The sequence below is a fragment of the Petromyzon marinus genome, chromosome 42, assembly GCF_048934315.1.
Source record: "Petromyzon marinus isolate PM22_M1 ecotype Great Lakes invasive population chromosome 42, UKy_Petmar_22M1.pri1.0, whole genome shotgun sequence".
Classification (NCBI taxonomy): Eukaryota; Metazoa; Chordata; class Hyperoartia; order Petromyzontiformes; family Petromyzontidae; genus Petromyzon; species Petromyzon marinus.
The window spans coordinates 12,252,340-12,277,709 of NC_133708.1; the positions used below are offsets into that span (position 1 = coordinate 12,252,340).

At 52.3% G+C, this 25,370-nt stretch overlaps 1 protein-coding gene across 3 annotated transcripts in view; it reads left to right on the top strand.

Moving 5' to 3' along the window:
- Nucleotides 1-25,154, top strand: part of LOC116951299 (uncharacterized) — an 82,623-nt gene extending 57,469 nt beyond the window's left edge. For all 3 annotated transcript variants that reach the window (XM_032969823.2, XM_032969822.2, XM_032969824.2), the window contains 10 exons: nt 3,092-3,253; nt 4,746-4,868; nt 8,633-8,799; nt 9,593-9,732; nt 12,533-12,658; nt 13,674-13,773; nt 14,917-15,078; nt 19,921-20,118; nt 23,269-23,309; nt 24,895-25,154. In XM_032969823.2, the coding sequence (XP_032825714.2) occupies nt 3,092-3,253; nt 4,746-4,868; nt 8,633-8,799; nt 9,593-9,732; nt 12,533-12,658; nt 13,674-13,773; nt 14,917-15,078; nt 19,921-20,118; nt 23,269-23,309; nt 24,895-25,074 (1,399 nt within the window). In that variant the 3' untranslated portion in view covers nt 25,075-25,154. The remainder of the gene's footprint in view (nt 1-3,091; nt 3,254-4,745; nt 4,869-8,632; nt 8,800-9,592; nt 9,733-12,532; nt 12,659-13,673; nt 13,774-14,916; nt 15,079-19,920; nt 20,119-23,268; nt 23,310-24,894) is intronic.
- Nucleotides 25,155-25,370: the final 216 nt, after the last annotated feature.

Consider the following 25,370-nt stretch of genomic DNA (forward strand, 5'->3'; position numbering starts at 1 on the left):
GAGGCTATCCACATATACAAACACAGAGACAATTTCAACCAAGAAGATGGATTCTGGCTTAGCAATCATTGGAAGGATTTGATAAGCCATTTCGGGTCTTAATTGATTGTTCACGCTTACGGTGGCTTTCAGACCGCATCCATTATTTTCGTCTCCCCCCTCCTCTTTTCCGAACATAGATGGACTCGTCCACCTGAATAACTGCCAAATCGCTCTCCGTGGTGCTGACGTTAAAAAAAACGCCACTTTTTTCAAATTTTCTTGCTGTGGTTTTCACACCTGATGATGATTGCTTGTGTTGCAGTCGAAACGTCGTGAGAATTTTATTGTTTTATATTTTTATTATTTTATTGTTTCCCTTCTACGTGACTTTACCGAAAGAACCAAGAATAGGTATGTTATTATTATTCTTACTATGATAAGTAATTACAATTAAGCGACTTAAAGGCATTTAATACGTTTTTTTTAATGAATATTGCATTACTATATATTTTTTTATAATTGACTGAATGGAGTAGGGTTAAACAACTCGTTAAATATTTCAATTGGCTTTCTTATTGAAAGGCAAATATTAAAATGGAGATACTGAATTCTTGCTTTTTGAGAATTAAATATGTTTTAATCGTTTCTATTAACAGGCTACGATGGTTAATTAAAAGCGTAATTGAGAGGCAATGAATGCTTAACAACTTGTAACTAATTTTTTAATGTCCTTAAACACATGAAATCATCCCCACCACATCTTAATGAACCGTGGGTTTACATTATTGACATGGTATTGTTGTTTTCATTCAGAAGTGGACTTCATTTTTTAGCAGGTTCAATAAAATAATGCACACAGTTTTTTTTAACATTGCAATACGCTCCACTATACTTTTCCGGCCCTTTTTATTTGTGTATTGTCAGCAAGCGCTGTAACAGAAGAGCTAAAAACATGGGCAGAAGAACTTCCAATTGACTGGCACAAACAAACAGAGCAGGTAGTAGTCACCTGCCTGCCATGAGCTCGGGGACAATATTATTTGACAATAAACCACATTCTCACGCCCATAGCTCCGGATAAATTCAGTGACTTAACCGAATAGAACACTTATGGGGATTTTGTTTTGCGACCGAACTACGGCCAACGAACGCCATGCGTGGTTACTTGAGAACTCGGTTTATCCATGCCCTAGGCCTCGGCCCGTCTCCCATCTTCTCAGTGCTGCCTCATTGTCTAGCCGTAGTCGATTACGATCCTGTCGAGCCCACCCACCTCTTAAAAGTTGCGTCTCTGTGAGCAAAAACAAAAACCGCATTGCTTCGTTTTCGAAGTGCCACTCACAAATGAAGGGGAAACGTGCGGCCTGCACGACGGCAACAACAACAACAACTGCACTCATCAGGGAGTGCAAAGCAGCCAAGAATAAGCGTGATCGTCCCCACGGCAAATTGGTTGGTTCAAGGAAACGGAAAAGATAGCATCGTTAAACGGCCCTGGGCCCATTAAATGTTCCTTTCTGGGTATACATGTAAATATATTCTCCTGGACCCCTCACCCCCGGAGGAATGATGCTAATTCGTTGCACAGCGTTGTGTGTTTACTTAAGGGCAGAAAAAAACACAACTTGGGTTTATGTTTGCAGTTCATTGCCACCAATTAATGAGCTGATGTGAAAAACAAAGCAATCGTCCGTTGGGCCGAATTGGACTGCACGCATTGCTTTCCGTTTATTATTCTTGTTATTAGTCTTTTGTTACTATGCTTGTTATCCTCCAGAAAGCCTCGCCGAGTCTCAAGCCTCGTTTTTCACGAGGGTCCTGCCAAGTTTTCGACAGTATGGGGGTGGCAGTGTTTGCTGCTGCTGCTACTGCTGCTGTGTAATTTCCATTAGATAAATTTGAAGGTAATTGCTCACCCGCGGGATGTTTGGTCTGTATAATTTTCATTGCACGTTTAATTTTCCCGCGGCAGAAGACCGGGGCAGAACATACAGACTCGACGGGGAAAGGTCGGGAATCGAACCACCCCCGACCCCCCCCCTCCTCACAGACCCTTGTTGGCACGAGGCAGAAGAGTTACCACTGCGCACCGCATTGCTGGCCAGTTAAGGCACAGCGTTGTTAGGATGCTATCTCAGTCGGTGACGGGGTCGGGTAGAGCGAATGGGCCCCTCACTCGTGCTCAATCCATTGCAGGGGGGCGGGTGGGGTGTGATGAACACGCCGCTCGCCCGGGCCGGCAAACGTCGTCGCGAGCGAGGTAGAGGGTGGTGCGTGTGGCAAAAACATTTCTCGAGCACTTCCCTCGGGCCGAAGAGGCAATTCGGCAGCCAGGCTGGGAAACAAACGATAATTCGGCGCACAAGGGGATCATCTCCCAGCGTGGCTTCTGTGTTCACCGACGATATCGCCTTTCTTGTGCGCATTCACCGTTCAAGTATCTGCTGTCTCGTAACAAGGATGAAGCCGCTGCACAGCTGCCTTTGTGTTGGCCTTCCGCTGACTAAATTAATGCCACAATCTCACCTCTTTTGAGCTCGTGGCTGTGAAAAGGCTGTGTACAGAAAATGCACCAGAATTGTGGTGTCTTCTTGACATGCAAAGCATTCTTTAGATTCCTGTTATGTTTTTGCTGTTTGAATTGCGTTTTTGCATGCATAGTGTGTCCGTTTATGCACCCAGGAGTCTCGGCGATCTCAATCAGAAGTTTTCACGAGTTCACATCTTCTCTGGGGCTTGACTCGCCCATCGTTTCTCCGGGATCGCTCAAACCTCTTCCGATATGATGAAGCCACTGGAGCTATGCACCTTTAAACGCAGATTAAATACTCGTGTCTTTCGAACCTCATTTTGTGTTTAGTTTGTTGTCCTTCACCCCGCACCTCCGATTACTAGCACAGTTGGCTACGTACCGTGCGAAAGACGTTCAACGTGCATACATTGTAGCGTGCGCTAACAATGGCACACTGTGAACAAATACGTAAGTGCACGTGTCGGGTCCTTCATAGGTGCTCGCTTAACCGCACTTGCCCCCGGAGAGTCTGCGTGGGCTACATGGGTGACGCTTTACATTTGTGCGCGCGTGCGCGTGTGTGTGTGTGTGCAACAGGAAGCCCGAGAAGGGCCTCGCATTCCTCGTGTCGCGGGGCTTCGTGGGCGCCACTGCATCGGCGGCCGCCCACTTCCTGCTCCAGCGCAAGGGCCTCAGTCGCCAGATGATCGGCGAGTTTCTGGGCAACCGGCAGCGACCGTTCAACCGCGACGTCCTCGAGTGAGTGCCGCCGCCGCCGCACGCGGAAAACCAAGGCCGGCCGTAGCCACGGCTTGGTTGTCTTCCTGTTTGAAAGGGTGCAGGGTTGGCGATCTTTTTCCATCGAAGGCTCGGAGCCACATTTCGAGGGGGACGACAAAGATAAGGTTTGGAGCCTGCTGTACTGTTGAAACCTGGCTTACCTGAGGTTGGTTAGTGTGCTGCTCTCTATGAAACCCCCCACGACCCAAGTTCGATTCCCGCTAACGGCTAACACCGGTGACAATTATCTGAACTAGTCCTGGGCATCCCCTAGGCCGTACCTGGTGCAGTGTGTAAACATCGTCACTTGGGAGACAAAGGTCGTCTGTCTTGGTGTTGGCCACCCACCCCCTCTTGCCCCAAAAGTCTTTTGAAGCTGTATGGGGGATCTTCGTCTGTGTGTGTTTGTATATGTATTGCAAAATATGCGTGTATTTTCTACACATGTCCACCTTGACAAATCACCCAGAATGCTACTAACCTCATTATATCTTAGAAGCTAAAGCAGCATTGAGCCTGGCTGGTACCTGGTATGGGAGACCACGATGCATGGCATAACCAGGCGCTTTAGGCCGCGTTGGAAGGGATTCTTTGTCGGCAAAGGGCAGTGCAGCAAAGGCATCGTTGTGCTGTACCATGCGCCCAAGGCCGATGCCCCCTGCACTGACTGGCGCGGTGAGGTGCGCTGAACAACCATCGCGGGCACGCACCTATAGCACCCGTTATGCACCGGTGCTCAGCCAGCCCTGCGCTCACACGACTGGGCCTCGGAGATCCAAGCCACTGTCGTGAACGGCACCTTGTGGATGCCTCGGGTGGGGACGCGTCTGCCTCTCTGTTTTGTACGCCCACAGCATCTTGGATTGAGATGGCATCTGGAGCTGCGTTTATAAATAGCGGACGTGCGTCTTGTGTGCCAAAATATATCCATCGCTGTCAGAATAAACGCGCATTGTGTATTTATTATTATTATTATTATTTGAAAAAATACGCCACCTTGGGAAAAAAAATCCCAAGAGACGGAACATCTCGCTTTTGCAAGGCACGTCCACGGGGTGGACGTGGCGGTGGGAAGCGATGGTGGTCAAGCACCCCGCGCTATGAACCCGGCGACCTCATGCGTCCTGGACCTCCTCAGGGTCGTCCACTCCACCTGAGATTGTTACAGCCGATCAGCGATGATCCGGCGGCTTCGGGGGAAGGGGGGGAAGAGGATAATGTTGGAAGCAGCCGGATAAATCGCTCGCCGGATAATCGATGAGCAACCTGAAAGCTTGTGCGGTGTGGAAACATCAGCCCTGGGGCGACAAAGGTGGGCCAGGCGTGGTGCTGGCCACCCACCACCACCACCCCCTCATGTGCGGTGCCGGCCTTCATGGGTGCTACTCGCGAACAGCACTTGCTCCCAAACAGTCTGTTAAGGCTGTACGGGGTGGGGGTGTCTTTTTCTTTGTGTGTTCTGGGTGAGCAGGTGCTTTGTGGACGAGATGGACTTCTCCGGCCTGGAGCTGGATGAGGCTCTGCGACTGTTCCAGACGCACGTGCGACTGCAGGGAGAGGCACAGAAGGTGGAGCGGCTTGTGGAGGTCTTCAGGTGAATCGCGCACTTCGGGCCGAGTCGACCTAGGGGGAGGCCAGTGCGGGTCTCAAAATGCCGATTGTCTACGGCGTTGTGCTCGTAATGTTTCCCGGCAATCCATGCATGATTCTCCGGGACTGTGGTGCGTGTACACACACACACGCGCGTGAACGTGCACGCGTGTGTGCACGCAACCGCACGTGTGAAAGAGACGAAAAAATATCCTCCGTTACAGCCTTAAATATTTGAGATGGCAACGCCGGTCGTCCATTGGATAGACTGGCCACTGTCATGGGAATGTGGAATTTCCACCAAAAGCTAGGGGCTGCCAGTGCTTGCTTGTTCAGGGACACATTGTGTAGACATTTGTGACTGGGCTATGACCAGTCAATTCTCGCACGTGGTCGCCTGGTTGAATCAATGGTGGCCTGAACCTGGATTTGAACTCAGAATGGTCAGGATTTCTGGTCCAGTGTCTCTGACTCAGCCATTGAGTCCGCTGAGGCAATGCGCCCCATCGAGCTGACTTAATTTTAAACCGAAGTTTTGCACACGTTCCACAACGCTGCTGATAAACCGCTCGTATTTTTTTTGCAAAGTTTACTTTTTAGGTAAGGTGTACGGTACAAGGTGTAATGAGTCCTTAAAAATCCTGTTGCGATTCTATTTTTAATCTACTGTTCATTAAACGCGTGACCTATAAGTGGGTTCCTTTTAATTATCATAAATTGGCATGCAAGAATTAGCCACGCATCAATCACTCATCAATTACCTTGCAACGATTATGGAATTAATCTTGGGGACTTGTGCATAGTTTATCTATCCATCATTTGTCCTTAAATTATACAGCAATTAGCTCGCAATTATAAAATGTGCATCGATCAATCCTGAAATCTTAAATAACGGCATAAGCGCCCGCCTTGGGGTAAACAAATGTCAGTGCTGACCAAGGCGACAGTTTCCATATATTTGTGTTTCGGAAATGCTGCGCGATGCAGGAATCTGTAAAAAAATTGTTTTCCATATTCTGCATTATACTTTGGAATATGTATAGCACGTTAATGGGACCGTGCCTCGATATGCTGTACAATGCCTCAATACTCAAGTAATTGGCTGCAAACATCTTAACGTAGAGGATCACAGAGCTTGGGCAAATTGTTGGCACCAGCGCGCACTGCCTGGATGCCTTCCAACCCGCCCATGGTTCCTTGGCGATTGCGAGATGCAAATGGCGTGAAGAACGCCCCGACTGGACATCTGTGAAAAAGAGCTTTACAGCTCATCGGATTCCTCCAGCATAAATAACAATTCTGATTCCGACCTAAAACGTTACCGTCACTATAATGAAAGTTTCCGTTTTGAGCAGAGCTCACCTGAGGATTGCTTCTGCAGAGCGGGAAATGTTAGGTTGTGAAACGCTCGAGGCCGCGAAAGATGAAATCGAGACGACGTTGCGGTGGAAGTGGCAATGGAAGATGCCTGTGAGACACAGAGATGGGTCGGTCTCATGGAGACCGCTGCAGCCAGGGGCTCGTGACCGATGGTGACTGTACACGGGAGCCGTCACTCGGGGTAACCGGCGAATTGGGGGCGACCGCCCCGGGCGCCGTGCTTTGAGGGGGGACACTCGCTTCCGACGTCACGGGGTCAGATGTAACGCTTTCGGTTTAGTTTGAAGGCGCCGGGGTGAGGGGGCCCACGGGGTGCGTAGTTTGCCACTGACACCGCAACCCCCCGTGGATGACGCTAGCTGTACTTGCACTCTCTCGCGTGATCTACGCTCCCCTGTTTTTACCAGCCCACATGGACCAGTTTGGTTGAATAACCACCACTTGTGTACAGTGAGGGAAAAAAGTATTTGATCCCCTGCTGATTTTGTACGTTTGCCCACTGTCAAAGAAATGATCAGTCTATGATTTTAATGGTAGGTTTATTTGAACAGTGAGAGACAGAATAACAACAAAAGAATTCAGAAAAAACGCATGTCGAAAATGTTATAAATTGATTTGCATTATAATGAGGGAAATAAGTATTTGACCCCTCTGCAAAACATGACTTAGTACTTGGTGGCAAAACCCTTGCTGGCAATCACAGAGGTCAGATGTTTCTTGTAGTTGGCCACCAGGTTTGCACACATCTCAGGAGGGATTTTGTCCCACTCCTCTTTGCAGATCTTCTCGAAGTCACTAAATTTTGGGGCCTGACGGTTGGCAACTCGAAACTTCAGCTCCCTCCACAGATTTTCTATGGGATTAAGGTCTGGAGACTGGCTAGGCCACTCCAGGACCTTAATGCGCTTCTTCTTGAGCCACTCCTTTGTTGCCTTGGCCGTGTGTTTTGGGTCATTATCATGCTGGAATACCCATCCACGACCCATTTTCAATGCCCTGGCTAAGGGAAGGAGGTTCTCACCCAAGATTTGACGGTACATGGCCCCGTCCATCGTCCCTTTGATGCGGTGAAGTTGTCCTGTCCCCTTAGCAGAAAAACACCCCCAAAGCATAATGTTTCCACCTCCATGTTTGACGGTGGGGATGGTGTTCTTGGGGTCATAGGCAGCATTCCTCCTCCAAACACGGCGAGTTGAGTTGATGCCAAAGAGCTCCATTTTGGTCTCATCTGACCACAACACTTTCACCCAGTTGTCCTCTGAATCATTCAGATGTTCATTGGCAAACTTCAGACGGGCATGTATATGTGCTTTCTTGAGCAGGGGGACCTTGCGGGCGCTGCAGGATTTCAGTCCTTCACGGCATAGTGTGTTACCAATTGTTTTCTTGGTGACTATGGTCCCAGCTGCCTTGAGATCATTGACAAGATCCTCCCATGTAGTTCTAGGCTGATTCCTCACCGTTCTCATGATCATTGCAACTCCACGAGATGAGATCTTGCATGGAGCCCCAGGCCGAGGGAGATTGACAGTTATTTTGTGTTTCTTCCATTTGCGAATAATCGCACCAACTGTTGTCACCTTCTCACCAAGCTGCTTGGCAATGGTCTTGTAGCCCATTCCAGCCTTGTGTAGGTCTACAATCTTGTCCCTGACATCCTTGGAGAGCTCTTTGGTCTTGGCCATGGTGGAGAATTTGGAATCTGATTGATTGATTGCTTCTGTGGACAGATGTCTTTTATATAGGTAACAAGCTGAGATTAGGAGCATTCCCTTTAAGAGTGTGCTCCTAATCTCAGCTTGTTACCTGTATAAAAGACACCTGGAACCCAGAAATCTTTCTGATTGAGAGGGGGTCAAATACTTATTTCCGTCATTAAGATGCAAATCAATTTATAACATTTTTGACATTCGTTTTTCTGGATTTTTGTTGTTGTTATTCTGTCTCTCACTGTTCAAATAAACCTACCATTAAAATCATAGACTGATCATTTCTTTGTCAGTGGGCAAACGTACAAAATCAGCAGGGGATCAAATACTTTTTTCCCTCACTGTACATGTGGCGGTCCATGCGGGCTGGTAAAGACAGGGGAGCTTAGACCACGTGGGAGTGTATGTATGTATTTTCGTTGAACTTTTTGAGCACCGTACGTGACCAACCGTGCTAATCGGAGGTGCGGGGGAAGGACAACAAGCACTTGGTGCTGATCACCCCACCCCTTCCTCGTGCGCCGTGCTTGCCGGCCTTCACAGGCGCTGCTCACCACTCAACAGCACCAGCCCCAACGGTCTGTGCAGACCACCGCACGGCGGGGGCGGACGGGTCGTTGTGGGTGAACCTTTTGCCTTGCTTTTGTCTCTCCTGCGTACGTCGCGCGTCCGCCCCAAGTCGGCGCTACTGCGCGTGCAACCCGGCGGTGGTGTCGGCCCTGTGCAGCGAGGACACGGTGTTCGTGCTCGCCTTCGCCATCGTGCTGCTCAACACCGACATGTACAGTCCCAGCGTGCGGCACGACCGCAAGATGCGACTCGACGACTTCATCAAGAACCTGCGCGGTCAGCGGCGACGGCGGCGGCGGCGGCGGCAGCGGCACTATCAGTTGTGACAGCAGTATCAGTAGCAATGACAGCAGCAGCAGCAGCAGCAGGGGCAGTGATAGCAGGAGCAGGAGTGACAGCAGCATTGTAGCCGCCACTACGATCGGTGCAATCATTGTCATCGCCACCACCAAAACGGTTACAGCAAAGCAGGTTGCTCTCGAGTTCGAAGACTAAATTTCCATGTTACTGGCATACCTACGATAATGTGGAGTTTCCACTGCTAGCTCTGGAGCCGTCACTAGAGACAATCGCTGGCCCAGGGGAGACGGGGTGGGTGAACCGCACCACTGAGTTACCCGATGCACCTCGCAGGGCCGTTTAAAATAGTCATCGGCCATGATCAATCCAATATCTCCGCAAGCCGTCGCCATATCTCACGGCCCTGCAGTGTAACGATGCCCCCGGTTTGTTGTGCTTCCCCGCACTTCCGATTTGCACAATTGGCTACGTACGGTGCGAAAGAAGTTCAACACGCATACACTTGTGTAGCTCGAGCACCATGCACGCGAGCCGATTTCACCTCACCATCTCCGCTGCGGCAGGCCCCCCACCGTCTTGCCGCGCCCGCAGTGGCGCAATGTCCAGCCGCTGCTGCGCGCACGTGCACGTTACAGACGAATTGGCACAATGCCTGTAAGTCCAGCGCTGCGGAAGCACGGCGGGGGTTGGCGGATCGCGCACGGACGCTGCGAAGGTCACAGCGTGCTCGCCCCGCATCTCTCCCCCCCACGGCCCCGTCCGTGCGCAGGCGTGGACGACGGGGAGGACATCCCACGGGACTTCCTCGTCGGGATCTACGAACGGATCCGCAAGCAGGAGCTGGCCACCGACCCGGATCACGTGACCCAGGTGGTGGCGGTGGAGGCCACCATCGTGGGGCGCCGGCCGGTACGGTCCGGCGAGCGTATCGGCCCCCCCGCCCCGGTTACGGTTCGCTCCCTTTGTCCATCGGCACTCCGGTGAAGTTTGCGTTCACTCAGCCGGGTTTGCGTTGGTCCTGTAAGTTGTTGATCTGCATCCACGTCAGCCGTAGAAAAAAAATAAAAAGTATGGATTTGGGCTGCTTGGTTTACACTGTTTGGCTATATATATTCTTGGTTCTTTCGGTAAAGTTACGTTGAAGGGAAACAATAAAATATATATATATAATTGTTTTATATATATTTTATTATTTTATTGTTTCCCTTCAACGTGACTTTACCGAAATAACCAAGAATATGAACCACTGCAGTCACGAAAGCTTTAAATCACTGTTTGGCTAGTTTCCTGTTTTCTTCACATTGAGTCAGTCTGGTCTGGTTTACATTTTGTAGTCTTCTTTGCATTAGGTGAGTATTCTAGATCACCTCGGGTCAGCCTTGCTTAAATGGGACTACATGTTTAAGTTTGACATGTGTTTAGTCTTACGGTGAGTTTTTATACCTGATCAGTTTACTTTACATTCTGCCAGTCAGGTTTACATTGGATCGAGTCTGCTTACATTGGCTGAGTTCGGCTTGCAGTGTGGTTCTCGTGGCTCACTTTGCTTCAGTCTCTGTGGAAATGTGGTCCACCTTGTAGCTAAATGGAGTCGGTCTGGTGGACGTGAGACCGACCACGTCGGCGTTGGGGTTGTTGTGGCCACGTTGATGTGGATAAGGGAGGCTCACCGTGGGCCCACGCTCGTCAGTCTGCGCGCCGCGGTGTTTTAAGGTCCGCGGACGCCCTCGGCGCTAAGTCAACGCACAACAACAAACAAAGATCCCCCCCCATATAGCCTTAACAGACTGTTGGGGAAAGTGCTGTTAGCGAGCAGCACCTACGAAGGCCAGCACGGCACACGAGGGGGTGGGTGGCCAGCGCCACGCCCGGCCGCCTTTGTCTCCCTAGGCCACACACGTGCAGCTCCAGTCACCTCACGTCCAGTCACATTATCTGCATTGGCCGCCCCCCCCTACTCCCTCCCGCCCCCCGCAACCCGATTGCTGAATATTAACGGCATCGGCACCCTACCACGACGTGTGGCTCCCCCCCCCCGCCCCCCCCCCCCACAATTTGGTAGGAGGCTAAAAAAAAATTACGGGGGTCTCTGAAACGGGCCTATTACGAGCATTTGTAACCCATTATCCGAGGCCTCTCTCGGCCAATTACTCGCGACAGGCGCGGAGCGTTTGCCGCTGTCAGGCGGCGCTGCCAGACGGCTAAAGTGGCGCCCTTCCGAGGCTCGGGCGAGCGGGCTGAAGCCGCAAAGAAAGCGCGGCGTGTTCACAGAGCGCGTAAAGTAAGCCAGAATAAAGCCAAGATCGCTTCCGGCGGCGGGAGCTCTCCCTTCCCGCAGCACCGACTCTGCGTGAACAATAAAACTGAACCTTTTTTTTTATTTTTGCCAGGTAAGGCCCCACCACTTGGCTATATGCCGCTTTTTCAGAAGGGCCCTGGCCACAAATGATCGCCCAACGAGAAGTGGCTTATCATCACAGTGGAAATTTCTCGCGGCCAAATACGCCGAACCCACGTCGATTCTAAATGGTGCAGGGTGGGGGGAAGAACAACGGAGGACGCGGAGAAAGAGCCGCGCGGCCACGGGGCGAGAGAGAGCCAGAGAGAGACCATGCAAACTCCCAAATATACGGGCGCCAGGGTGGGGATCGAACCCACGACATGCTGTATACTAGGTGGGCTAGTTAACATCTCGCCACCTTGTTCCCAACTCTATTTGTGTATTCGCCAAGGTGGTGGGGAGGGAGGGGGGGGCACGGCAGGTGAATTGTTGCTCCGCTTGAGAGAAATCCTATTGCAATGCTAATCCTCCTTCCGTCCGCCGCTAACCCCCACAACCACTGCCTGCCGAGTCTCAAAATCGCCACTTTTTGATGTAAACGCACTTGGAGCTGTTATTGACGATGCGTCGTCCGTCCGCGGCTTACTGCCTATTCGGCGTCCACTTGAGTCAACGTTGTGTACATGTCGATGTTGCAATTCACAGCAGTGGGTGGTGGGGTGGGGGGATGGGGTGAGGCTGTGCTGTGCTCATGCTGTTCATTTGTGAAACCGTTTTTCTCATTATTATTCTTGATAGTGTAATCGTGCGGTGCAACTTGGTCACGTGTAATGACGGTGGAGTTGATAGGCAAGCCTATGGGGGAATGCAAAGAGGGAAAGGATGTCTACCGCGCATGGAGCGTTCCTAGGATGGTGACAGCACGATGCGCAGGAAGGAGGGTCGGGACTCAAATGTGCGACGAGGTGACATTGTTGAGGTCTCGCTTCATGGGTAGGTGGTTGTTGTTGTTGTTGTTGAGAATGTAAAACGGGCGCCGCGATGACGAGATGTTATCTCCCTTACCTCGTATACAGGAGGTTGTGGATTCGATCCCGACCCTGAACGCCTGTGTAATTGGAGTTTCCGTGTTCACTCTCCCTGTGTGCGCATGCATTTTTGTCCGGGTCCTCTGGTTTTTCTCTCCACATTTAGAATCGACATGCGCTTAGGGTATTTGGCTGCTACGAATTTCCACGTGAAGATAAGCCATTTGATTCGAGCTATCGTTTGTGGCCAGGTCGCTTCTGAAAAAGAGCTATACTAGCTCGGTGGGCCTGGCTTGGTACAGATAAAAAAAAATAGTTTGCTGTATCATTCAATTACTTGAATGATAGTTATTTTCCTCTCCCCGTCCTTCCTTGACGTTGCCGTCCGTCTACCCTCCAGGTGTTGTCGCTGCCCCACCGCCGCCTGGTGTGCCTGTGCCGGCTGTTCGAGGTGCCCGACGTGACGCGAGCGCAGAGGGCCGGGCTGCACCAGCGCGAGGTCTTCCTCTTCAACGACCTCCTCGTGGTAACTGTGGGGGAGCCTGCCCCCCCCCCCCCCCATGCAGCCCCCTCCATCCCGCCTCCCTCCCACTCGCACCACCCCTCGCCCCACCCCGCCCGGCCACGCAGCTGCTGCGAGCCGGGGGGGGGGGGGCCCGATGGTCGCGTGCCACGAGTTGGAATAACATGTTGTGTCTTATTAATAATGATAACGGAGTGTTTTAGCTTTTTCTGTGCATGCGGCTCGCCGTCATTCTCGCGAATTGTATCTCTCGATCGCGGAGGAACCGCAGACGCAGTCTGCGAGGCGGCAGTTTGTTTGACCTGACAACCAAAGAGTATACGTCGATAAGCAACGCGCCACAAAGCTTTTAAATTTAAGTAGCTTTTCCCCTTAATCGTTTTGCCGGTTTGACGTTCAAACGCGATTTTTAAAACGGCGCGAGGTCTCGAAGCAAGGACTTGGCAGCAGAACGTTCAGCAGAGCCCGATCGGTGACTCCATGATCTCGGACCTGTCACTCTCCAACATGCTGTCCTCTTTCCTGGATGTTCATTGTCAAGAAAATGTATTTTCAAATATAATTACATTTAATTCATAAAGAGAAAGATGCCAGTCCTCAGCTCCCCCTGAATGTTTTATTTTTCACCATTTATGATACTTGATGATGCACAAATGGAATATTTGAGCATCATCAAGTAAAATAAAAAAACGCTGTCGGTATTGAGGCTCCCACAAGGCCATGCAGGAGGGCGTGTGGCACAATTTCGGCGCCAGAAATCATAGTGTAATGCGGTCATGTCGCTACAGTTCTCTGCGGTGAGTACAATGCCTTTAAAAACAACGGTGCTACGCCTCTCTAAATCAAATTAACACTGAACCGCTCGTTCGTTCCGAGATTCTGTGATGAACGGGACACCACCCACCCTGCAAACTTGCAGACGTCTCGAAACGGGAAAGGGTGAACGAGATTTCGCTGATCTCCGTTACAGATTAGTGTTTTGTTTAATTCTCTCCGGGGGCCGCCCTCTTCCAATCAGGTGACCAAGATTTTGCAGCGGCGAAAACAGGGCAGCACGTACAGTTTCCGGCAGGCGTTCAGCCTCTATGGGATGCAAGTGCTGCACTTTGAAAACCAATGTGAGTGAGCGGAAATGCTGAACGTGCACTGTGCAGACAGCGAGCCATGGTTTTTGAGTGCTTTTGCTTATCTCAGTGCGATGCAACACAAAAGGCTTTGGATTTATATATATATGATGTCGAAATGTCACTGCATCTCAAGATGCCGAACTAAAATCACGATGTGCAGGAACAAAACGAACGTGTGTGTGTGTGTGTGTATATATACACGTGTGGGGAGCGGTGGTGCAGCGGTTAGCGCGCTGCACTACAAACCCGGTGACCCGAGTTCAATTCCCGCTCACGGCCAACACCAGTGACGATTTCCGAACCGGTTCTAGTACTCCCCTAGGTCGACTCCGCCTCAAATGAGTACCTGGTGCGGTGTGTAAACGTCGCCACTAGGGAGACAAAGGCGGCCGGGCGTGGTAGTGGCCACCCACCTCCTCGTGTGCCGTGCCGGCCTTCATAGGTGCTCGCTAACAGCACTTGCTCCTACAGTCTGTTAAGGCTATACGGGCGATCCTTGTATTTTTATATATATATGCACACACATACCGTACATATTTTAAAGGTGCATTTGAATACAATTGAATGCAATTCATACATATGAATAGAGTACATCCTAAAATATGTCCCGCACCACGGAGTAGCACGGTTGACAACAAAGGAAGTTCAAAATACGCCATACGTGCCTCGCCTCGGCCATCGTAATGTGGAATTTGTATCGCCTTCTGCATCAGAGCTACTTAATTAATCGCTCACCCACCAACCCTCCGATACACTCAGGCCCACTCCACTGTCCCTGTCACTCATCCACTCGCCCACTCACTAATGCAGCCAGGGCCCCTTTGTGGGCTTGGCCTGTTAATTCTTTTTTTTAAGTTTGTTTTGAGTCAAACATTTTTTCATTATTATTGATTTTTTTGTTGTGATTTGCTTTGATTTCCTGTACTTTGCACTCTCATCGTGTTTTACGTATTGTTTGTTGCTGCAACCTTCTGACCTGCGTGCCTCCTGGGCACGTGTGCGAAAGAGCCTCATCGCATTCCCCCCAATATCAATAAATATTCTGATTACACTTGTACCCGGACGGCACTACGTCATGTGTGAGTTTATTTATTTGTTTGCGCTTGAACGCCCTTGCGCCCTCTCCCGCGCCAGACTACTCGTTCGGCCTGTCGCTGGTGTCGGCCGCCCCCGGGCTCGACGTGAGTACGCTGGGCAACTTCGCCGTGCCGAGCCTGGAGGACCGCTGGCGCTTCTCGCGCGAGCTCCAAGAGTGCATCTCCGAGGTGCACGAGATGGACCGCGTGCGCATTGAAGGTAACCCGCGGCGATGCGGCGTCACGGAAGAGGGGAGGCCGAGCAGTTCCTTCGCGGGGCGGGGGCGGTGCGCTTCCGCCGGCGGTGACCGCGAGCAAGCAATTGCGAGGTGGGGGTGGGGGGGGGGAGGGGGGCGCTTGCATCTTTGCCCGCAAGTCAACGCTCCATTTTTCCAGGGTGATCTAATCGTCCGTGTGTTTTGGTATTTGCGCCATTCTCGTAGCCGCGAGGTCATCGTGAAGGTGCTACCCTTCCCAGACATAGCAGCGCCTCCAATTAGCACGGTTTGCTACGTACGGTGCGAAATAAGTTCGACATGCATTAAGTAAAAAAAAAACACTTTTTTCTTTTTGTAATATTTGCCTTTTTTTTATACATATATACATGTAACAAGTTGAAGGTTTGGGCCCGGCCGTCATTGTTGACCATTAAGGAGAGTAAGCGGGCAAAACCACAGCAAGAAAATCATCATCAGGTGTGAAAACCACGGCAAGAAAATTTGCAAGAAAATATGCTGTGGTTATCACACCTGATGATGATGATTGCTCGTGTTGCAGTCAAAACGTCGTGATAATTTTATTGCTTTCTAATTTTATTGTTTCCCTTCTACATGACTTTACCGAAAGAACCAAGAATATAATAAGCATACGTGTTTTATCATAATAATAATCATAGCGACTGCCATTCGAATACTGCGACAGCTATCACGAAGGTGACGTGGTTTGCGCATCGTGAGCTTCACAAAATACTTGCTTCTCCGCCTCTCTGCCGATCTAGCCGATGGTGACGTTCTTCATATCACCGGGAGCGGCGGGGGTGTGGGGGGGGTGAAAGTTGGCAGTCACCGCAACCGCAAGTCATTGGGTGACCAGGCCGAAACCATCAACTCGCCGTACACAAGGAAACCCCTCGTGAACATTTCGGGGTGGCCGAACAGTGGATGTGAAACTCCCGGGGGGGGGGTGGGGTGGGGGGGGATCTGTCACCGGGTGGCGTGCTCGTGACCTGACGAGGTTTTGAGCCACCCTGCTAACTCCGCTCCCGCGACCTTTAAAATGAAGGTTATCTCTTGCCTCTGTCGAGTCCTTCCAGCGGTGCCTGCTGTAGGTGGTATTGCGAGCTTTCGATGTGGAGTCTGGCATTTCTTTGGACACGTATTGTGTTCTAAAATAACCACTTTACCTGAGGCTTGAATGTTTTTTTTGTGTTTTGTTGCGAGGTTGTAATCCGACGTGAAAAGGCGTCCCGCGTGCTCTGCCACGCTCAAAGCCCGAATCTGTCAAAGTAGCGTTTCGCTCGCACCGTCGCGTGCGATATTTTACTTGAACACTGACGCGCGTGTGCGTTCGCGAGAGCCTGCTAAGGCCAATTCCACTGGATGCACACCACGTAAGCCATGTTGCTTTTGTTTCCACGACGACTGACGTTCAATGATTACTCTCTGACCCTGGCACGGCTTTAGGCCGAGTGAACCTAAGGGAGGTGAGGTTCAGGTCCATGTTGCCGCTAACGCTGTGCATCACAGTCACAAATTCAACTTTGGTAACTGTGCTGTTCGTGTTTTATACGGATTCCTGTGGTGCCAATAAAAGACAGATCTCTCGTATAGCCTTTAACAGACTGTTGGGACAAGTGCTGTTAGCGAGCACCTATAAAGGCCGGCACGGCACACGAGGGTTGGTCTAGCCGACACCACTCTGGGCTGCCTCCGTCTCCCTCGTGGAAATGTTTATACACCGCACCAGGTACTCATTTGAGGCCGAGTCGACCTACTTGAGGCTCGGGACCGGTTACGATAATCGTCATTGGTGTTGGCCGTGAGCGGGAATCAAACTCGGGTCACTGAGTTTGTAGCGCGGCGTAGCGCTAACCGCTACACTGCAGCTCCCCATGTACTCACACACGTGCTGTTACATAGTGTGTGTGCACACAAAGACAAAGATCCCCCGTATAGCCTGTAACAGACTGTTAGGGCAAGTGCTGTTAGCGAGCACCAATGAAGTCCAGCACCACATACGCGAGGGGGTGGGTGGACAATTCCACGCCCGGCCGCCTTTGTCTCCCCAGTGGTGATGTTTACACACTATACCAGGTAGTAATTTGAGGCTGAGTCGACCTAGGGGAGGCCCAGGATCGGTTCAGATAATTGTCACTGGGTGTCGGCCGTGAGCGGGAAGTGAAGGCAGCATACCGACCACTATGGGAACCGCTGCCACGCTCGCTCACACGCACGCGGTGTTCCGTAGGAGCGTGAGTGCATGCGCACACTCGTACACGCACACGAGCACAATTGCATGCGTCCACCCGTCCGCCGCGTTGTTACACAGCACGTGACGCGAGTGGATTAGAGAAGCCTCCCAGTGCCGCCTCCCATTGCCGCCGCCGCCCGCGCCGAATTCGCAAAATGCGAATTTTTTCTCCGGTTGGATTCAGGGGGAACATTGGGGGAGTGGTGGGGGGGGGCTGTGTGACACGGAGGTGAAAGGAGCTTTTATAATGTAGTAGTTTTCTTTTTGCAAGCAGTCAATTCGGCAATAACCACACGGTCCTGTGGTGAACATGCAAACAAACTCTGATAATGTTGTGCATTTTCTTTGAGACTGATTGGCCATTCGGCGTTCTTTGGTCCGACACCGGTGAGACTAGGTCATGAAGAAGGCCGTCTCTGGTGTAGGCCAATACGTTTCAAAGACAATGCACACACTATCAGAGTTTGTTTGCATGTTCTGCACAGCTACGTGCGGTTAATGCACTACTTGATTCCTTGTCAGCAGTTTCTATTTGGTGTTTGAACATCTTAACACCTCCTGTTTTATTGCCAGAACAAGTAAACACCTATTCTTACTTCTCATGCTTTGATCGTGGCAAAAAGGTCCCATGATAAAATGAAGTACTGGATCACGATTTCCCTCCTGCCTAACCCCCCCCACCAATCCCCCCTTTTTCTCGGGATAATAAAAGTTTTGAGGGATGAAGGCAATGTGATTTTCGCACTTTCAAAGAAGCCCAATCAATTCAGCCCTCGAATTGCTGCAGAGAGATGGGATTCTGACAGAGAGGTGTGACTGGGTGTGACTGGGTGGTGAATCTGGAGGAGGCTCCGGAGGAGGCACGGAATGGCCGTGCCAGGCAATGCAGTGTGCTGAGCATGAGCCCAGTCGCTCCCACCTCCTCTTCCCCTCCTCTTCTCCCCCCCCTCCCCCTCCTCTCCCCCTCCTCTCCCCCTCCTCTCCCTCCCTCTCCTCCTCTCCCCCCTCTCCTCCTCTCCCCCCCTCTCCCCCTCCTCTCCCCCTCCTCTCCCCCCCCTCTCCCCTCCTCTCCCCTCCTCTCCCCCTCCTCTCCCCCTCCTCTCCCCCTCCTCTCCCCCCTCTCCCCCCTCCTCCTCCTCTCCCCCTCCTCTCCCCCCCCTCCCCCTCCTCTCCCCCTCCTCTCCCCTCCTCTCCCCCTCCTCTCTTCCTCCTCTCCCCCCCTCCTCCTCCTCTCTTCTCCCTCCCCCTCCTCTTCTCCCCCTCTCCCCCTCCTCCCCCTCCTCTTCTCCCCCTCTCCCCCTCCTCCCCCTCCTCTTCTCCCCCTCTCCCCCCCCTCCCCCTCCTCTCCCCCCCTCCTCTCCGTGAAGTCCACGCCGGGCACGCTCTCTCAGGCGTGCTCCGTCCTTCGGCTGTCGTCCTGTCGTTGCGATGGCCCCGCCAGCGATCGCTCCCTCCGGCGACGTTGCCCCGATCATCCACTGAACGTTCCTTAACCCTCGCGAGGTGGTGCTGGTGGGGTCTGACATGAGCGCAAGCTCAATCGCCACGTTTTGTTCACGTGGCTGCTCGACTTGCGTGTGTCGGGTGTAGGAGGGGCGTGCCGATTGTCCAATCGTGAACGTGGGTGTAACGTGTTGCTTGAATGGAGCAGGGCTCGTAAGAACTTGGACAAAGAGGTACATATGTATATATGTTGAACTTCTTTCGCACCGTATGTAGCCAACTGCGCGAATCGGAGGTGCGGGAGAAGGACAACAACCTAAAGACAAAAATAACTTCAAACGAAATGAGTTTGTCAATGTAGATGATGATTTAAAAGTGCCTAGCTCCAGTGGCTTCCTGATATCGGAAGGGAGAGCGTTCCAGACGGCCGCAGGAGTGCGTGTGAAAGCGCCACGCGACGCGCTGAGAGCGTCCGTCGTTAGGTGGAGGGAACCGCAGCGCCGTGCAGCAGCAGCGTGCAGCAGCAGTGTGCAGCAGTGTGCAGCGTGCAGTGTGCAGCAGCAGCGTGCAGCAGCAGCGTGCAGGGTGCAGCAGCAGTGTGCAGTGTGCAGCAGCAGCGTGCAGCGTGCAGTGTGCAGTGTGCAGCAGCAGTGTGCAGCAGCAGCGTGCAGCAGCAGTGTGCAGCAGCAGCGTGCAGCGTGCAGCGTGCAGTGTGCAGCGTGCAGAGTGCAGCAGCAGCGTGCAGCAGCAGCGTGCAGTGTGCAGTGTGCAGCAGCAGCGTGCAGCGTGCAGTGTGCAGTGTGCAGCAGCAGCGTGCAGCAGCAGTGTGCAGCAGCAGCGTGCAGTGTGCAGTGTGCAGCAGCAGCGTGCAGCGTGCAGTGTGCAGTGTGCAGCAGCAGCGTGCAGCAGCAGCGTGCAGCGTGCAGCGTGCAGCAGCAGTGTGCAGTGTGCAGCAGCAGTGTGCAGCAGCAGCGTGCAGTGTGCAGCGTGCAGCAGCAGAGTGCAGCGTGCAGCAGCAGCGTGCAGTAGCAGCGTGCAGCAGCAGGGTGCAGCAGCAGGGTGCAGCAGCAGGGTGCAGTAGCAGTGTGCAGCAGCAGCAGGAGGAGTTGCGCCTGTGGCCCAGCGGCGCGTGCCCTTCTCACCCCGCCAGCCGAGCTGGAGAAGCAGAACATGGGGGTCCGGCCGCCTTCTTCCCCGGGCCGCGATGGCAAGGGGGGGCAGCACCAGGGCAGCCTGGGCAGCATCCCACGGGGCAGCCTCGATGACAGCTGCATCCCGGCGGCGGAGGAGCGGCCGTCCATGAGGAGGGGCAACCTCAGCGGCTCCCTGCGGGACCTCGCCGACGGAGGTGAGGGTTTCATCCGGTGACGAGACGGCATCGGCCGGTGGTTGAATGAGCGAGTCTGTGAATGAATGAGCAGGTTAGTGAGGTGAATGGTTGGGTGGGTGGGTGGGCAGGTTAGTGAGGTGAATGTGTGGGTGGGTGGGTGAGTGAGTGAGTGAATGAGCAGGTTAGTGAGGTGAATGGGTGGGTGGGTGGGTGAGTGAGTGAATGAGCAGGTTAGTGAGGTGAATGGTTGGGTGGGTGGGTGAGTGAGTGAATGAGCAGGTTAGTGAGGTGAATGGGTGGGTGGGTGGGTGAGTGGGCAGGTTAGTGAGGTGAATGGTTGGGTGGGTGGGTGAGTGAGTGAGTGAATGAGCAGGTTAGTGAGGTGAATGGTTGGGTGGGTGGGTGAGTGAGTGAGCAGGTTAGTGAGGTGAATGGCTGGTTGGGTGGGTGGGTGAGTGAGTGAGTGAGTGAATGAGCAGGTTAGTGAGGTGAATGGTTGGTTGGTTGGGTGGGTGAGTGAGTGAGTGAGTGAATGAGCAGGTTAGTGAGGTGAATGGGTGGGTGGGTGGGTGAGTGAGTGAGTGAGTGAATGAGCAGGTTAGTGAGGTGAATGGTTGGATGGGTGAGTGAGTGAGCAGGTTAGTGAGGTGAATGGTTGGGTGGGTGGGTGAGTGAGTGAGTGAATGAGCAGGTTAGAGAGGTGAATGGTTGGGTGAGTGAGTGAGTGAATTAGCAGGTTAGTGAGGTGAATGGTTGGGTGGGTGGGTGAGTGAGTGAGTGAATGAGCAGGTTAGTGAGGTGAATGGGTGGGTGGGTGGGTGAGTGAGTGAGTGAATGAGCAGGTTAGTGAGGTGAATGGTTGGGTGGGTGGGTGGGCAGGTTAGTGAGGTGAATGTGTGGGTGGGTGGGTGAGTGAGTGAGTGAATGAGCAGGTTAGTGAGGTGGGTGGGTGGGTGGGTGAGTGAGTGAATGAGCAGGTTAGTGAGGTGAATGGTTGGGTGGGTGGGTGAGTGAGTGAATGAGCAGGTTAGTGAGGTGAATGGGTGGGTGGGTGGGTGAGTGGGCAGGTTAGTGAGGTGAATGGTTGGGTGGGTGGGTGAGTGAGTGAGTGAATGAGCAGGTTAGTGAGGTGAATGGTTGGGTGGGTGGGTGAGTGAGTGAGCAGGTTAGTGAGGTGAATGGCTGGTTGGGTGGGTGGGTGAGTGAGTGAGTGAATGAGCAGGTTAGTGAGGTGAATGGTTGGTTGGTTGGGTGGGTGAGTGAGTGAGTGAGTGAATGAGCAGGTTAGTGAGGTGAATGGGTGGGTGGGTGGGTGAGTGAGTGAGTGAGTGAATGAGCAGGTTAGTGAGGTGAATGGTTGGATGGGTGAGTGAGTGAGCAGGTTAGTGAGGTGAATGGTTGGGTGGGTGGGTGAGTGAGTGAGTGAATGAGCAGGTTAGAGAGGTGAATGGTTGGGTGAGTGAGTGAGTGAATTAGCAGGTTAGTGAGGTGAATGGTTGGGTGGGTGGGTGAGTGAGTGAGTGAATGAGCAGGTTAGTGAGGTGAATGGCTGGTTGGGTGGGTGGGTGAGTGAGTGTGTGAGTGAGTGAATGAGCAGGTTAGTGAGGTGAATGGCTGGTTGGGTGGGTGGGTGAGTGCGTGAGTGAGTGAATGAGCAGGTTAGTGAGGTGAATGGCTGGTTGGGTGGGTGGGTGAGTGAGTGAGTGAATGAGCAGGTTAGTGAGGTGAATGGTTGGGTGGGTGGGTGAGTGAGTGAATGAGTGAGTGAGTGAATGAGCAGGTTAGTGAGGTGAATGTTTTTTTGGGTGGGTGGGTGAGTGGGTGGGTGAGTGGGTGGGTGAGTGGGTGAGTGGGTGAGTGAGTGAGTGGGTGGGTGGGTGAGTGAGTGAGTGGGTGAGTGAGTGAGTGAGCAGGTTAGTGAGGTGAATGGTTGGGTGGGTGGGTGAGTGAGTGCATGAGCAGGTTAGTGAGGTGAATGGTTGGGTGGGTGGGTGAGTGAGTGAGTAGATGGGTGGGTAGATGAGTGACTGAGTGAGGTAATGGGTGGGTGGGTTTTTGAGTGAATGGGTGAGTGGGTTGGCGAGTGGATGAGTGAGTTAGTGAATGGACACATGAGTGAGTGGGTGGGGTTGTAAGTGGGTGGATCTTGTGGATTGTGTGAATAGGTGGGTAAGTTAGTCGCTTTGTGGATGAGGTAAGTGTTGTAGGTGTGTGGATTGGTAGTTGAGTGAGTGAGCGAGAGCATGAGTGAGTGGGTAGGTGAGTGAGGGGGGCAGGGAGGTGAGTAGATGGGTGAGTTTGTGGTTTAGTGGATGAGGTCACTTGGTGGGTGGACAGGGTGGATGGGTGGATGAGTGGTTGTGAGTGAGCGATCGAGCAAGTGGGATCTGTGGGTTGGTATGTGAGGAAGTGGGCAACTCGGGTAAACTGATTTGGTGGAACAGGTGAGTCAGATGGATAAGTGGTTGAGTGAGTGAGTGAGCGAGTAGGCAATAGGGGCACTGTGGTGACGAGGTGACTACCTCACCTGGTATGCAGGACATCGTGGGTACGATCACAACTCTGACGTCTGTATATTTGGAGTTCGCGTGTCTCTCTCCCCGTGGTCTCATGGGCATTTGTCTGGTATACATTTCCACGTGATAAGCCACTTCGTTGAGTGATCACTTGTGGCCAGGTTGCTTCTGAAAAAGCACTTCATAGCTCAGTGAGCCTTGGCAATGTAAAATTAGGAAAGAAGTAGGAGGGATTGAGTAATTTAGTAACATGCGTAATAAAATATAGCCCAAAAGGAAGGAAAAAAAACCCGCTGTAATATTTGCTGTCTTGTCTCATTGGGACAGTGTTTCTGGAGTTAACAATCAACGCCAGCGCTTGGTGAGAGGCGTCTAGATTTAAAGCTTTCGTGACTGCTAGGATCCATACTCTTTGGTTCTATTGGGTAAAGTCACGTAGGTGAAAATAAAATAACAAAAAAATCACATTTTCACCTACGTGACTTTACCCAATAGAACCAAAGAGTATAGAGAGGTGTCTAGCCAGGTCGGTGGATGTGTAGGTGTGCTGCCGGTATTTTGCCTCCCACCCTCAATCTCAATGCTGCGTGCGTTTTTTTTTTTTCTCGAGCGATGCAACGACAAAAAACCCGCTCTGTGCTTTGTGCCGCAGACTCGTGCGAAAGCATCATCGCCATGGACTGCACCGACAAGGTGAGCCGCGTGAATGCACATGCCTGGCGTATTATTGCTGATTATTCCGCAAGGATATCCAAGATGATTAAAGAAAAAATACAAGCATACGTTACAACTGTGTGATGATGCCCCCATGGTGTGATGGTAACCAATGCTAGGCTTGCAATCCAGAGGTCGCAGGTTAAAAGTAAATTAATGGGCCCACTTCATGAAAGTTCTCCCCCCTCCGTCGCCTCTTGTCCACGCGGCGTCGCTTGGCAGGCCACGTGTGGGTGGGTCAATTGCGTTGTCGCTCGCACCCCCCTTTCTTGGCGTGTCACGCCAGCCTAGGCCAAAGTGTACAGTCCAGCGGCGCTGTCTAGGACGGCGCGCTCACGGAGGGCCATTCCAGTAAGTGGGCCGGTGTGTGCACTGTGTGTACGTTGCACTTCCTTCGCACCGTACGTAGCCAACCGTGCTACATCGGAGGCGCGCGAAGTGGGCGGGCGAGCGGGCGAGAGTGCGTAGGATCCAGCAGTGGCACTTGCTACGTATTTTCAATTTATTTTTCAATTCGGCAAATGTATTTTTCATTCTGGCAGTGGCACAATGAAAACATTGCTGGACTGCACAATGGGAGTCGTTAGAGCTGTTTAAGTCCTATCTTGAAAACTCACCTCTGTAAACTGGTCTTTATGCCCTAGTTCTGGCGGTTTTAACCTGTGCAGGTTCTGTTTGTTTACTGGCTTTCCATACACGGTGGTTGCGTTAGGAATCTAAGGATGAAATGCACCACTTTACAAATGTAAATTATTATTATTAAAATCCGGGTGAAGTGGCTCAAGGGAGCAAGTGAGCCTCACTGCCAGGCAGATCACAACCTCCAAAGCCCGGCAGCATCAATTCAGGTGCCAATCATCATCACTACCATCAACATCTTCCCAGTTCGGTGTACAAAATTAGTACCGCTTAGTCAAAAAGGCAAAAGTGAGGGTTCTTTGAACAGGCCAGCTTCCGCCATAGGGATGTGGAATTTCCACCTCGGCTTCTTTGACCGCTCGTGGACACGATTGCTGCCATGGCATTCTCATCCTGTACACTGAACCCAAACGGTCATCGTGTGCTTTCGGATGCGGTTCTGCGGCCATCTGGAACGTTCTTACGATATTAGGGAGTGACTTGGAGCTACGCACCTTTAAATATAGGTTGAAACTCATGTTTATAAAAGTACTTTTTGCGTTTAGTTTGTTGCCCTTACTCCGCACCTCATATTAGCACGTACGAGCAAAAAAAGTTCACCATACATACATTATCACGCCCAGTTCAACCTTGTTAAATGATAAATACTTTTTTTTGTGTTCCTACGACAGGAAAACAAGTCTTCACATATCCACGATCACTCGTGTGACAGAGATCACGGGTGCCAGTTAGGTTCCCTTGAGCTGTGCGTTGTGATATTATTTTGTTGGCTCCGCATGGTTCAACATACACGCATGCCCCCAAGTCAACGGAAGAGCTCCCGCCCGGCGTCTGCGCGGTAGAACCGACGCGTGTGGTGACTTCTCCTTGCGCTCTGTGTCTGCCCCTGCACTTCCCCCTCTCCCCGGGCCGCGGCCACTCGCAGGGCTCGCAGTTTTCTCAAAGCAAGAAACTCCCTCGGAGCGCCGGAACGGCCTCGCGGTCTCGCCTCACCCACTCCTCCTCCTTCCGCCTCGGCAACATCTTCGGCTCGCTCCGAGGGAAGCCCGCGCAGAGGCAGGCCCGGCAGCCGCTGCCCCAGGCATTTCGTGCGGCCGACGCGTGATTGCTTCCCCCCCCCCCCATCTCCCACCTCTCGTGCGCTGCCACTCAGTGGGTTGGTTGGTTGGTGGGTGGGTGGGTGGCTTGTTGGGTGGATTGTCGGGTGTGTTGGTGGGTGGGTTGGTGGGTGGGTTGGTGGGTGGGTGTGTTGGTGGGTGGGTGGGTGGGCTGGTGAGTGGGCTGGTGGGTGTGTGGCTGCCGCAATGGGGGTGGGGAGGGGGACTCCTAATAGCAATGTCAGGGACACCGAGCTGGCTCCGCTACCTGGGTTCAAATCCGGGTTTCAGCCTCGTCCTGCTG